General features: G+C 40.0%; 2 protein-coding genes across 5 annotated transcripts in view; one reads left to right on the top strand and one right to left on the bottom strand.

Annotated features, from left to right (window-relative positions):
• Positions 1 to 35: 35 nt before the first annotated feature.
• Positions 36 to 14458, top strand: part of LOC108875522 (uncharacterized) — a 31427-nt gene continuing 17004 nt past the window's right edge. For 2 of the 4 annotated variants that reach the window (XM_051069029.1, XM_051069028.1), the window contains exons 1-3: positions 36 to 1039; positions 3230 to 3296; positions 6037 to 6171. The gene's annotated coding sequence lies outside the window, so the exon portion shown is untranslated. The remainder of the gene's footprint in view (positions 1040 to 3229; positions 3297 to 6036; positions 6172 to 14458) is intronic. The other 2 variants (XM_051069030.1, XM_051069031.1) reach the window with 2 other exon arrangements.
• LOC108875524 (interferon-induced protein 44) lies at positions 5263 to 14208 on the bottom strand. Its single transcript, XM_051069027.1, has 9 exons — positions 14135 to 14208; positions 13607 to 13651; positions 12921 to 12947; positions 12741 to 12774; positions 11960 to 12161; positions 10677 to 10823; positions 8165 to 8333; positions 6406 to 6506; positions 5263 to 5882 (listed from the first exon to the last, which is right to left on the bottom strand). Exons 1-9 carry the CDS (start codon positions 14154 to 14156, stop codon positions 5721 to 5723), a joined length of 909 nt encoding a protein of 302 aa, XP_050924984.1. The 5' UTR covers positions 14157 to 14208; the 3' UTR covers positions 5263 to 5720.

Genomic DNA, 14458 nt, shown 5'->3' with positions numbered 1-14458 from the left:
AATGTCTGAGCTGTTAATAAGATAAGATGTGGTGCTTGATGACAAGATGACTGAGCTGAACTCTACATTTTATTTCCCTTTTGGTCAGAACCATGATGAGTTAAACAATGATTAAAAAAGTTCATGTTATGTTTTTCACAGCAGTTAAAAGATGATATGAAAAGATTTCATTAGTTCATATTAACTGACATAAACAGAATCAGAGAATGTAAAAATCAGATTTAATACATTATTTGACATGAGGTTAAAAACTGTATAAATTAAGTGATGAGTTTACTTTCAGATGGATGTATATTTCTCTGGTGTTGACATGAAGCAGCATCGACAGCACTGGTTAAAACATCAGTGTTTTCTATGTTTTTCTGATTCATTCAAAGGTTTTCCACCTGATGGTTAACACTGATTTAAAACTGATGAATCTGCTGAAGCTGAAGAAATGACGAGCTGTTTGGTGACTGAGTGAAATCCAGTTTAAAACTCTGGGTAGATGGAACAATCCTTTAAAGAGGTGAAGCTGAACAAGGTCACAGACAGAACTGAACATTATTGATTCATGGATCTTTATTCATGTTGTCTGTTTCAGTCAAAGACATTTCAGTGTTTTTAGGACTGTTTTTATTGGCTCAGCTCGTTAAAGTTATCGATATTATTATCAGTTATTATTAATAGTCATTTTATTTGTAATGTTGCAGGTTAGCAGAGGTTAACCCTCCAGCCACTAGGGGGCCTCAAAGCTGAATGTTCAGCCTCACCTGAGGAGAATTAAACCCACCTGTCTTTATCTCTTATAGGCTTCAAAATAAATGTAGGAAACAAGAAGAAAATGAGCCGCAGGGAGAAGCTGTGCTTTGAGGTTTTCTGACATAATTAAGTCAAAATCGTTGGACTCCACTGTCGCGCAGTGAGTGACGTCAGCCGACAGGTATGATGGGAATGATTGACAGGTAGCCATCATTCCCGTCAGTGAGGATGTGGATGTGAAACGGCGTCAAACAGAAGTTATCCTGCTGGGACCGAAAAAGAAAGTCAGAGGATGGAGGTGAGGCGTTTGTTAGTGATGTGGTTTTCCTGAGGGGGTTAATTTGTCCTGCTAGCTCGCTCAGCTAGCCTCAGAGTAGGGTTTGTATTCTCATAAACCAGCTTCAGTGTTTGCTTCATGAAAGGACTGAAGAAAATGAACATGTCACATGTGAATGGACTGTGCTGTCCTGAGACTGTTGGTGTCGTTGCTGTTGTTTGTTGTTGTTCCTGTCCTTGTTGTTGTTGATGATTCTTGCTGTTGTTCTTGTTGTCATTGTTTGTTTGTTGTTGGTGTCTGCTGTGTCTTCGTCCAGTTGAAGTTGTCTCACGTTGTTTGCCTCTTCACATTTCTTTAGGATTATTAATGATTCATTTCTTCAGTGTACTGTGTATTTTATCGGCCTCTCATTAGAAGTGTGCTGCTGCTTTAGAAACAACACTGGTTATTTATGAAGTGACTAATAAATATTAGACCTGTTGTTGATTATTTCCACTTTCTTTCTTTCTGTCCTTTATTATTGTTTTGTGGTGTGAGAACTTGTGTTGCTGTGGAAACTGGAGTTGCTTTTTTAAAACCACTCAGTATCAGTTTATTTACTGACGTATGGACGATTGTTGTTTTCTTGCTTGAGTGGCTGAACTGAAGAAGATGTTTCATTTTAATATGACAGGTTATCATGACTGTGGCCTGTAACAGAGTGTGGTGTGTTCATGGATCATCTGAGGGATTAGGACTCTCTCCATCGTAGTCTGGGAAACTAGGGGCCCCACACAGCATCTTGCATGGGGTCCCCACAGAGCTAGAAACGGCCCTGCATGTTTGAGCTGTGAAGCACAGTGCAGTGTGTGATTGTCACAGGGTTTCTGTGTGAACTCTGTTTTCACTGACTGGGTTGAAATGAATCAAACAGTGTTGATGCAGAGTGGTTATTCTCTGGATTGAAGACGGCCGGCTTCGTTCAATATGTTTCCTTTGAGCAGATAAATAGAGCTGTTATGCATAAAGTGGCCACTAGGTGTCAGTGTCACTCTGAGCAGCAGGTCTGTGACTCTCACCACAATAACCAGGAGCAGACAGGAGGAGGTGAGTCCTGTGTTTGTATGAATAACATCATGTGGTTGTCTGCTCCCAGGTCTTGGATCTGTGGGTCGTAGTAGTGTTAGTAGTAGTAATAGTAGTGTTAGTAGCAGTAGTAGCAGTAATAGCAGTAGTAGTAGTAGTAGTAGTAGTAGCAGTAGTAGCAGTAGCAGTAGCAGTAGTAGCAGTAGTAGTAGTAGCAGTAGCAGTAGTAGTAGTAGTGTTAGTGTCCTCCAGGTTCTCTGGTTGAGTCTTCGTTCTAACAGATGAAACACTCACAGTTTGGACTGATGCTGTGATCACCCTTTTCTCTGTTACCGTATGTTTCAGACGTCAGAGTTAAAGGATCATTGTCCTAAAGCTCAGCAGCAGATCATCTGTTGGACTCTGTGATTAAATGTGTTGACCAGCAGGAGGCGCTCTACATGACAGAAAACTGAAAAGTGCTGACCACAGCCTTCAGCAGGCGACTGTACAGAGAACAAAGTGTGAGCGTTTGTTTTCCCCTCAGAGGACACTGACATGAACCCATGTTCACCCTGAAGCTCTGCTTCTGTAAATGACTTAAAGAGTCAGGACCAGCTTCAGACTCTGTGTCTCTGTTGGAATCAGCAGCTGCTGTAGAACTGAACTCAAACCCATTGAAGCTGAAACCCAGAGCACAGGTGACTGAATGAGTCCACCAGAGGGCAGCACCTCTCCTTCTTCTGTCATGTACAGAGGTCCAGCTCAGTCTGATCCTCTGACAGGATCAAAATACCTGAACCAGGACACAGACTGAGGCTTCATCCAGCTGTTAACCTCATTAACAGTTCCTCATGTCGTTCAGCTGAGGACTCAGAAAACACCAGCATCATGAAGTCCCTGTAACTGGGTTTAAACAGCAGAAAAGAATCAGCTGAGATGAGAAAAGTTAAACCTTTGTTCAGCCAGAAGAAGAGAGTTTAAAGTGACAGCTGTCACAGTCTGATCTGAGGCTGTTTGTAGAACAAACCACATTAAATCCTCACACTTCTCTGACTGACTGGGTTCAACACCAACATGTCCAACACTGACTGAACTCACAGGTTGTTCTATTTACATAAACTTCATGTAATGTCCTCTTCCTCTGTCATGTGCTTTAATTGGCAGTGAACCTTGTGGCCTGTAAACAACAGAAACCTGTTGGTGGAAACAGCAGCTTGAAGAGATGACAAAGGTTTGTTCTCACGCAACACACAATGATCTTTCACTTTCTCTACTGACGATCGTCTGACTTGAATCTTTGTCACACACATGTATATTTTAGTGTGTATGAAGTGGAGAGCAGTTGACCCCAGTAAATACAATAATAACAACAGAATAAATTGAATTAAGAAAATAAAAGAAGTCACTATTATTATAATATTGGTATAATATTTGTTTCCAGTTCCCATTTTTCATTTTTCATCCATATTATTATTCTTATTGTTGGATTCATGCTGTAATGCTTCATATACTTTGATATCATCCCTCTTTTTTGACTCTGTATAAGACATTAACAGTTCTTCTACTTTGTCTACGTTGTTTCTTTATGAGCAGTTTTCCATCCCCTGTGTGTCTGAAGTTAAGGTCTTAGTTGGAGATAATTATAGAAGTCCTGTGCTGGTGTTTTAAATTTGAATTAAGGCTGTCCAACAGGGCTGGTATTGATAAGGTCAGTTCACTGATATATATGAATTTATTATTTTTCAAACAGTGATATTTTGCGTTCTAGACTGAGCATCATAGTAGGTTGGGAGCTGTTTTTAGGGCATTATATGTCAATGTCCTCCTAATATTCAGCCAATACTTGTTAACATTTTAAGTCATTACAAAGTAAACTCACAGGTCTGTGTCCTTCACATGAAGCTGGATCTCTACCCTCCTTATGCAGATATGAAATAATGTCTTCTGACCAAGTTTTAGGAAGGGTACCTGATGTTAGTGTAGTGTAAGGAGTCAACAGCTATGTGATGTGCAAAGAGTGAAGTGCCTCTAAAAGAGAGAATACTGCAATAAGCTAATGATCTTAAAGAAATATTGTGTTGAAATGGAATTATTATTATTTACTGTATGATTCAAATAAACATGTGATATGTGTTAAAGGTCACTGTGTGAGAGTAGATGTTAGTGTTTACTGCATATAATGCATACTTTGTGTAATCCATATTAAAATGTGAAAAGAGACATGTAATTTTTAAAAAATAATACAAGGAAGAGTTAAGAAATAATGTAAGAAATAATGGTGTAACAATAAAAAGTAACTTAATTAAAAAAAAAATACAATCAGGACCAGTCAAAACATAATGGTGTAAAACAAAGAGTGATCAGGTCAGATGAGGACAGGGCCAGTTTTGACATGACCCAGTAAGCTGGAGTTGGCAAGAAGAAAAGCCCAGGTGCATTCCAGGAGATAGTGGCATATGGTGATAACTTAATAGTGTGTTTTAATGAGGGGACCAAGGATGGACAGTTAGACAAACCAGTGTTTTAATGGTATATATTTAACAAACCAATAAAATAATCAGAGAGGCGTGGAAAGTCACAGCCAAAACTGTATAAAAGAGGGACAGAGCCAGTACAGTTTGGGGCTCCTCTGGTGTATCTTGTATGCACTGTGAACTGTTCCCGGGTTTCTTTGTCGACAAATAAACTCTGCTGCCTTGGATACTGCCGTCTCCTGATACTCTTTGAACACCTGAATCAGGCTGAAGATTTCTGATTGCAGCTCAGTGGTTTGGGACTTTAAACCCAATCCATGTCATTAGCACATAGTTAAAAACTTCAGATAGCACTGGTCTAATCTTTGTCTGGGCGTTTTCCAAGTTGAAATGCTATTAACTCACAGTATGTTTGGTTTGTAAAACGTAAAACTCCTTCTGCTTTATACATTAGAAGTTCATCTAATCTATATCTGGAGTTGTTTGATGTCTTTTTATGTTCTGTCTCTAGTTTTATAATTTTATTCTCTAGCTCTCTTTGCTGTTTTAATCAAGTTTTTTCAACCTGGATGTTTTTCCTCTTATTACTGCTTCCTTTGGAGTCGGTTTGAAAACTCTGTGACCTGACAGAGAATTAGTCTCTGGAACATCAAGGAGAAAGAGGAAGGAAGTTAAAACAGTAAAAACATCCTGATGGTCAGAAATAAGAAAACAAATCAGGGAGTTAAGATTTTACTTGATCTCAAAAATGTAAGAATTCACACAAACATAGAGTACAAGATTTACATTCATGTGTAGAACATTATCTGTGATCTGAATTATATAGTGAGACAAAATTAAATCACTCAATTCAAATAATTAACAAAGGTGAATTAATCACTAAAGAAAATGAATCATGGCAAAAATCAATGAATACCTCAATTTAAATCAGAACAAAAATCATTCAATATGCAAAACATGAGCAAGTCTTCATCAACAAACTAGACTCTGGGGTCTTGACATGGTCTTTACTGTTCGTTTGAATCAGCGTTAAAATGGATGACCGTTTAATCCAAATATGTCCAGATATGCTGACACTGACAGAGTCACCTCATCCTGAATCCATGAGAAACAGTAACAATATTAATCATGTCACGCTGGGATTAAATCACATTGAGTGTATCAGACAGTAACATGTATGTTTACAGTTTCTTAATGAAGTCATCTCCAAAGTTAATTATGCTTTGAAGTGCATCCAGGATCAGAGAGTCAATGTCATTGTCTAATCTGTGTTCTTCACTGTAGTTCTTCACAGGAAAGATGCAGTTCATTGGAAATCCAACAGTCGAGCTCAACTCTTCAATCTATGGTTTAAAGAAACAATATTTCAGATGTAAAATGACTCCACAGTATTGATGTTTTCACTGACTTAGGGTTATTCAGTTCAGTATTCTCCACACAGTACAGAGTAATGTCATGGTCACAGGTTGTCATTTGATATTTCTGGTTGTTTTCCAGTCTGAAGAGGTGTCATCTAATACGAGAGTGTCTGAGGGCAAACACCACAGAGAGAGACAACAACACAAACACTGATGAACAGAGAAACTTCTGTTGTTAGAGGACAGAGCAGAGCTGGACCGACCACTCAGTCAGGTGAGTGATACTGTGTGGAAAAGAGATCAGCTGAAAGATACCTGAGCTCACCTGTGGTTCAGGTAAAGCCTACTTTTCTTGTTGACTGGAAACCTAGACATATGTGATGTGTTTATTGGAACAGTCAGATACAAATGACAACCTGTAACTGTGACACAGTACATATTGCACACAGAAATATAAAACAACTGAGCAGTTACACACCTGTTCAAACAGATGCTGACAGAAACTCACCTTTCTCTTTATGTATTTGCTGTGGTAGACGTTCTTCAGATTGCTCTCAGTTATACCACAGGCCTCGTCAATGTGGGTGAGGATACACACTTGAGGAATCCCTGTCAATACAGGAAGCTGCTCATTATTTTCAGCCTCTGATCAGGTGATGTGGTATTGATCATAAAACTTAACATTCTGGATGGCAGAGAGGAAGGTCTGCAAGTCTGCTTTTTGCATTTGGAATAGAAGATATAAAATTACATTTTGTTCTAGGACAGTTTGAACATGAGGTGAACTATGGCCTGCTTCGAAGTCAAGTGGACACAAATTATCTTCCATGTCAACTTCATGCTAAAATCATTCTAATTCATTTTTTCCAATAATGACAAAGCTAAAAAAGGATTTTAGAATTTTATGCAAATTTAGTAAAATGGAAAAAAGTGAAATAGCACATTGACATAAGTATTCAGACCCTTTACTATGACCCTTGAAATTAGCTCAGGTTCCTCCCATTTCTCTGGATCATCTTTGAGATTTCTACACCTTGACTGGAGTCCACCTGTGGTAAATTCAGCTGATTGGACATGAATTGGAAAGGCACACACCTGTCTGTATAAGGTCTCACAGAGGTCAAAGAACTGTCTTTACAGCTCAGGACAGGATTGTGTCCAGGCTCAGATCTGGGCAGATCTCTGTTGCATTGAAGACTCCCAAGAGCTCAGTGGCCTTAATAATTCTTAGATGGAAGAAGTTTGGAAGAACCAGGACTCTTCCTGGAGCTGGCCACCCAGCCAAACTGAGCAGTCAGGGGAGGAACCAAGAACCTGATGGTCTCTCTAACTGAGCTCCAGGGATCCTGTGTGGAGATGGAGAAACTTCCAGGAGAACAACCATCACTGCAACACTCCACTGATCTGGGCTTCATGGCCGACTGTCCCAATGAAGCCTCTCCTCAGTGAAAGACGCCTGAAGGACTCTCAGAGTCTGAAAAACAAGATTTCCTGGTCTGATGAAACCAGGACTGAACTGCTTTGCCATGTCTGGAGGAAACCAGGCACTGCTCATCACCTGCTGACCACCATCCCAGCAGTGAAGCATCAGCATCAGACTGGGGGGGTGTTTTTCAGCAGCAGGGATTGGGAGACCAGTCAGGGTGGAGGGAAAGTACAGAGAGATCCTGGTCCAGAGACTGATCTGAAGGTTCACCTTCCAACAGGACAGTGATCCTCAGCACACAGAGGCTGACTTGAACTCACTGAACATCTGAAAATGTCTGTCCACTAATGGACCCCGTGCAACCTGACAGAGCCTGAGAGGATCTGCAGAGAAGAACGGCAGGGAATCTCCAAATCCAGGTGTGCAAAGCTTTTAACATCAAACCCAAAAAGAGTCGAAGCTCTAATCTCTGCCAAAGGTCAACTAAGGTTCAACTAAGCACTGAGTACAGGCTCTGAATATTTACGTCAATGTTTATATTAGGGTTTTTCCTTTTTAATAAATTTCTAAAAATGAAATGAAATGAGGCTGCAACATTGCAATGTGTGAAAACTGCCACTTAAAATACTTTCTGAATGCACTGTATAAATATCCAACTCAGGACTAACCAGTGAAAACAGGATAATCTGTTTGACCCATCTATGACTAGAGGCCTCAGACTTAACTGGACTCAGTAGAACAATAGTCTCAGTAGAATAAAGGCATTTTGTGAACCATGTTCTCAGAACAATTACAATTAGCACTCATATGAATCCATTAGATCAGGTAGACCTGCTCTTACCCAGGTCTCGGGCTGCCTCTCTGACGGTCTTCATCTTCTGCAGAACTGATGGTTTAGTTTCTGCTGTGTTTGCAGAGATGACACAAACCAGAATGTGACATCTGTCATCTGCAGAGGGGTTTTTGTTGTAGCCCAAACATCCACTCGACAATGGTGATTTAGAATTGAACTGGAAAACAGCGACAGATTGAGTTAAATAGTGACACTTGATGTCAATGTGCAATAAACAAAATGGAACTGATCCATCAGTCACCATTCCTCTCTGAAATCTCCCCCAGCTGCATCATCAGTGACGACCTTAGCCAAACCATTCAAGACGAGCGTATTGACAAGAGCAGATCTTTGATTTCTTTGTTCTCATGTGTAACCTATCAGGGGGAACATGTGCAGAGACAGAGGTCCTCTGTGTGTGTGATGAACACCATGTTCTCTCAGTGTCTCCTGGAAACATGTTAATGACTCCTTGCATGTTGTAGCTGATGAACCTCAGGAGGTTTATCATGACTTGACATTTGATACTGATGAGGACAAGATGAAGCTGAATGAAATAACAGAAGTTTGAGGCCTGCTGTATATCTAAGAGGAACGTGATGCTTTAGAGGCACAAGTTCCTCACATGTGTAGAGAGACAGCTGATCAATATGTGACTGAACTGAGACGTGAGTTTGAAGAGTTTACAGACTCATTGATAAAGGACAGAGCGGTGTGCAGGATTCCAGATAATGGTCTAAGAGTGGGGCTACTGAGGTGGCACGATTGGAACCTGGAGAGAAAAATAACACTCTGCAGAGCAGCAGAGACGGTGAAATCTCAAGAGCTGTTTGTTGAAAGCTGCTGTGTGAATACAGTGAGAAAAGATTCACACAGAGCAGTCAAAGAGATGAGCACAGCTCCTGAGGTGAAAAAGGTTCTGAAACTAGCAGACAGAGACAAAGAAAGAAAGTCGTATCCTATGTGACATGCAGCATCCAAGCAAAACATGTAGCAGCTGTAACAAAAACCACCATCGTGCCTGGAGCTGCAGACATCAGGCTCAACAAAGTCCAGACAGTGGATGAGAGTGACACAGAGGAAATTCTTTGTGGATGCTGATCTGACAGAAAACAAAACAGAAAAAAAAATGAAACTGGAAAGTGACACTGAGAGAGGATGATGTGCACATTGCAATGAAACTAGATACTGGAGCTCAAGCCAATGTGATGTCAGAGACTGAGTTCAAGAAAATCAGACCCAGACCTAAACTACATGAATCAAAAGTGAAAGTAAGAGGAGATTCAGGAGTAACAAAAAGTGGAAAACACTTGGTGAAAGTGACACACAATGACAGAGAGCATCTGTGGTGGACGTGCAGGTCACACCAGGTTTATCTGCCTATGTGAGACTGAACCTAGTAATGAGAGTGAAGAGGTGCAGACTATGATGAACTCATTAAAGAATTCTCTGACCTATTCCAGGGTAAAAGAGTTGAACATGATGGAAAGCCTGAAAGTGACTGAAAAGATATATGAGCCAAATGAGTGGGTGAGTTCCCTCGTCATTGTGGACAAAAGAACGGAAAGCCCAGAATCTGCATTGATCCACAAAATCTGAACATGGCAATAAGGAGAGAGCACTTTAAAAGTCCTACAAGAGAAGAAATAATGTTACAGTTTGTGAATGTTAAGTACTGAAGTGAGCTGATGCATCATCAGGACAACAGTTTAGCAGATACAGATTCCTTCGACTGTCATTCAGTATCACCTCTGCACCTGAGGTGTATCACAGTTCCAAGGCTCAGTTCACTGGGTCTGGTGTGGAGAAATTAATCAGACAGATCTGAGAGGAACAGAGTCCACACTCAGAGAGTTTGGACAGGTGAGACCACACACCTGACACTGAGAGACTGGTTAAACCTCTAGACTAGAATCAGAACTCACAATCAAGGAACCACACTTTATCGCTCTTGGACTTGGTTCTAGGGTTAGGGTTAGAATTAGGTTTAGGATAGGGTTAGGGTTTGGCATTGGTTAACCCTGGTTAAGAGGTTCAGAGGTGAAAGTTTATTATCAACAAAACTGATTTCACTGTGATTTCACTGTTTGGTTCTTCCTGTAACTAGAGGTATTTAACCATTGTGTATATATAGTTTGTTGTTGTTATACCCGTTGAAGATGTAATACATTTACCTCATTGGGATATGCTGAATACCTGAATACCTGAAACTGTGTAGGTTTGGTAGAGTTAGTAAACATAGTTTAATATTAAAAGTGTTACAGTTCATCAAAGCTGACTTAACTCAAGTAAAAAAAAAAAGTTGTGTAGGACTATATTAAGTTTTCATTCATACAAAGGAAAAAAGAACAAGGTCAGCTGCACAAACACTGAAAAAACAATCAAGAAATTAAAATGTGCCAGTATCAGTGTGTGCTCTCACTGTATCTGTAACAAACAGTTAATGGCTCACTGCTGAGAAAAACCTGCGTCTCTGAAAACAGCACAAAGCTGAAAGAATGTCACAGTTAAGGTTAGTTACCAGGTAAGTATCCATCACATGTCCCATCATGGCCAGTTTGATGTCCTCAGTCTGGACACCTGTGTTGGTCCCATCCTCCAGGCCCATGATGTCGTTGAAGACCAGTGGGTAAAATCCATCCTCTCGTTCAATTTTATGAGTTTCATACTGAATAAAAACAAAACATAGAGAAAGGAGCAGTTCATAATGTTAGGTTGAGAACTATTGTCCAGAGTCATTACTTCTTATCTAAGTCCACTGAAAGGGTGGTTCCTCTCTGATCTGGATCACTCCACTGAAATGGCTCTGTTGAAGCCATAAGATCAGTTAGAGCTGCAGTTCAGTCCTCAGTTCTTATCTTGCTGGACCTATCAGCAGCCTTCGATACAGTGACCCACCACATCCTGCCATCTGACACCCAACTACTCGTTCCACATAACCCCGTGGTCTCAGTGCAGATCTCAGCTTCTCTCTCAGACAGATCCACATGGATGAAGGACAGCCAGCTTCAACTAAACCTCTCTAAAACTGAACCCAGCCAATCAATCTCTCCATCACATCATCAAAATCTCTTCTTCATCTCTCACCTCAACCACAGTCACAGAAACCTGGTGTCATGTTTGATGACCAGCTCTCCTTCTCTGACCATGATGCATCGGTCTCCTGGTCGTGCTGCTTCGCTCTATACTTCTGACTACTCCACCTGTCTCGTTACAGACCATGGTTATCTCTGACCTCCACTACTTCAGTGTCTTTCTGGTGGTCCTCCCTTTACGGACAGGGAAACCCTTACAGATGGTCCAGAATGCAGCGGTGCATCTGGTCTCTGATCGGCCACATGTCACTATGCTGCTCATTGACCTCCATTGGCTAAACATGGCCACCTGAGTCTATTCCAGGTCTCTACTGTTGCCTACAGAGACATGTCTGGGTCTGCTCCATTACTTCAGGAGATGTTACTAATTAACTCTGACCACACTAAATGTGACCACACAAACACTAATTTCTTGTTGATCCAGTACTAACGTGTTTGTTGCAAGATGTCTTTTAAGCTAAGCTTGGCTATTGTTGAAGTCATGTTACCAGGAGTGAGCTACTTTTTCCCCTAAGTGGTAGGGAGTAGTGTGACCCTAACCCTGCATTTGTATATTTCATATTTCAGCTTTGAAGAGAGGAAAACTTTTGGTTGAGTTTTACATTGTGACCTGGATGACTGAGAATCTTCACTGAGTGTGAACTAAGATTTTAACTGATTTAGGAATCATTCTTACTGCGTTCATTAACAAAGCAAACAGTTTTCATACTTTGGTGGTGAAACTGATTTCAGAGGTGGCTGCACTGACTGCAGCTGGAATGGCCATTCTGCCTCGTAGGATGCTGCTGACAGAGTTGATGAAGCTGGACTTTCCAGATCCAACTGGACCATAAAGCATAACTCTGAGATGTTTGACACTGCCCTTTGAGGGTTTGTAATGCTGCACATACTTCAGATCTCTGTCTCTGTCTCTGATAAAAAAAAGAAGAGTAAAAGTTAAAAACAAAACACTTTTTAGTTGTCACAGACTAGTTTAACCAGGTTACAACAGCAGAACGATTATTCTTATATAATTTCTCTTTAAAGCTCTGAACAAACAAGCTTTAACCCTTTACTAAGCCCCACGCCTCAGTTACTATCACTAACCCATCAGTCTTCTCATTTAAGTAATCAGCACATATGCAGTCAATAATGATTTGCCATATATTTGACCCATATCTTCTGTAGTCTAAGCACTAATGTGTCCTGATGTGTCTCCAGCAAAGAACCGTAGTTAGATGTAGGCAGTAATGAAATCTGAACACGTTGGACACTTGAGACGTGTGATAGACAAAGGTTCAAACAGTGAAGTGTCTCGACTGTCCACTGTACAGATCAGCCAAGATTTATCTTAAAGCCAGCTGTAAACAGGATGTTTGACTCTCTTATTAAAAATGAAACTGTAATATTTTGCAGTGGGTGAGTTTTCACAAGATACCTTAAGAAACAGAAACATGTTAAAGCCGTAACACCACCACAGGAATCTCTCTCTGGAATTTACATTTACTCACCCCCAAGGTATTTCCCTCCATGGCTTTTCAAAAGCTGGAGGAAAATGACAGCAACACAGGAAATAAGCAATATTATACAAATAATATACAAGTGATGTTGTGCATCTAAATATTGACGTGTCAAAAAGACCGGTCAGAAGGAAGTTGTTTTGTTCACATTACTGTCATTCATATTCTTACTGGGAGAAGATGGAGGAGGTGCAGGTTCTGGAAAGTTTGGAGACATGTACAGAGGAGAATTAATGTTTTTACCAGTTTTTGCAGTGAAGTAAATATTAATACATTCAATGGTAGAGAAGTGAAAACATGGAATAATATACTTGTGAGGTATTTCAGGAGTTCTAACACAGTACAATTGTGTTGTTTTTGCTGTGTAAGAAATGGAGTATTTGACTAATTCTGCACACTGTGGGTCCTAAACAGTCTTCAGTCACATGAACTTGGTGCAACTGAAAAGCTGAGACCTTTGTGGACTCTTGTGTACATATTTAAGGGTGACATAGTGCTGCAGTGGTTAGCACTGTTGCCTCACAGCAACAGGTTGTACTCGTTACTATTTGTCCTGTTTCACCCTTTTCTCCTGTTGAATTTTAAGAGAAAACTATGAGAAACAAACAGACAAAATAGACTCTAAAATTAGGCTGAAGTGAGAATCAAACTTTTATCTCCCAAGCTGCAGAAGAGCAAACTTTGAGCAGTATAATTTTTAACTGAGTCAGCTTTCAGTATCAGTGGTAAACCTCCTTAGTCTACCACAGCAACATGTTTATTAGATTAGATTAGATTACAAAAGTAACAGGAACTATTTTCTTAACAAAGTAAATTGAATCTTAACTTTAAGCCGTGTTCTGCAGTTGATAACTTACCTGAAGATGGAACAGTTCCAGGTAAGGACTCCTCATTTTGAGTTTCTGAAAAGGAGGGCACATGTAAAGATGCAGAATACCTTTGAGTTATGTTCAAAGAAATTAAGTTTATTGTCAAAAACCAAAGAGTTCTTTGAAACTAAATATTTTGGTAGAAAAGTCAGTTGTTGTTTCAGTGTTTTATTGAATTGCAGATTCAGATTGACTTCAGTAGCTTCCATTTACAGCAGAATTTTTTTAAATTTTAATCTCAGTCAAGGATATTTGTTTTCATCAATATGCAATGATGTAAATGTAGTTAAGTACATTAAGTACATCAGAGAAACAACCTGAAGGAAACAAGATAATTTTAGCATACATACACACTCGCAGGGATTTTTAAATAATCAAATAAACAAACAGAAAGAAGAAACATGCCTACCTTTACGACGAAATAAATTAAACATGTCTGTGCTGTTCAAGTCCGTGAGCAAAATGAAACACTAAGAGACGTTTTTGATGAGCTGCTCTTTTAAAGTATCCTCTCACCTTTATGTGTGGATTGAACCATGTGATTTAAAAGAAATTCCCAGATTACTCTCAGACCATTCAGGTGTATGCAGTTACACAGACGATCACACACTATATGACAAAGTTCAGTAGAACGCCCATGACTATTCTACACATAAAGATTACAGAGTTGATTAATCCCGTCAATGTACAACACACAACACACAGGAGTTACTTGTTATATACCTTCCTCTACCCAGTGCCAACACAACACTCAGGCAGACCCACGCACACACACACACAGTAAGTTCTCAGAACGGATCTGTTTCTTGTCATGTGATTCATCAATGTAACAATAAAAAA

The sequence above is a fragment of the Lates calcarifer genome, unplaced genomic scaffold (assembly GCF_001640805.2).
Source record: "Lates calcarifer isolate ASB-BC8 unplaced genomic scaffold, TLL_Latcal_v3 _unitig_5674_quiver_906, whole genome shotgun sequence".
In the NCBI taxonomy this organism is placed as follows: domain Eukaryota; kingdom Metazoa; phylum Chordata; class Actinopteri; family Centropomidae; genus Lates; species Lates calcarifer.
This window is presented reverse-complemented; position numbering and strand designations above follow the sequence as displayed.

Bases quoted from the DNA above. Each gene is read 5' to 3' on its own strand.
- LOC108875524 (XM_051069027.1), bottom strand. From the start codon at position 14,156: ATGGTTCAATCCACACATAAAG. The intron at 13,652-14,134 runs GTGAGAGGATAC...CCTCCTTTTCAG, and splicing joins GGTTCAATCCACACATAAAG to AAACTCAAAATGAGGAGTCC. The intron at 8,334-10,676 runs GTAACTAACCTT...GCTGTTTTCCAG, and splicing joins ATGTGATGGATACTTACCTG to TTCAATTCTAAATCACCATT.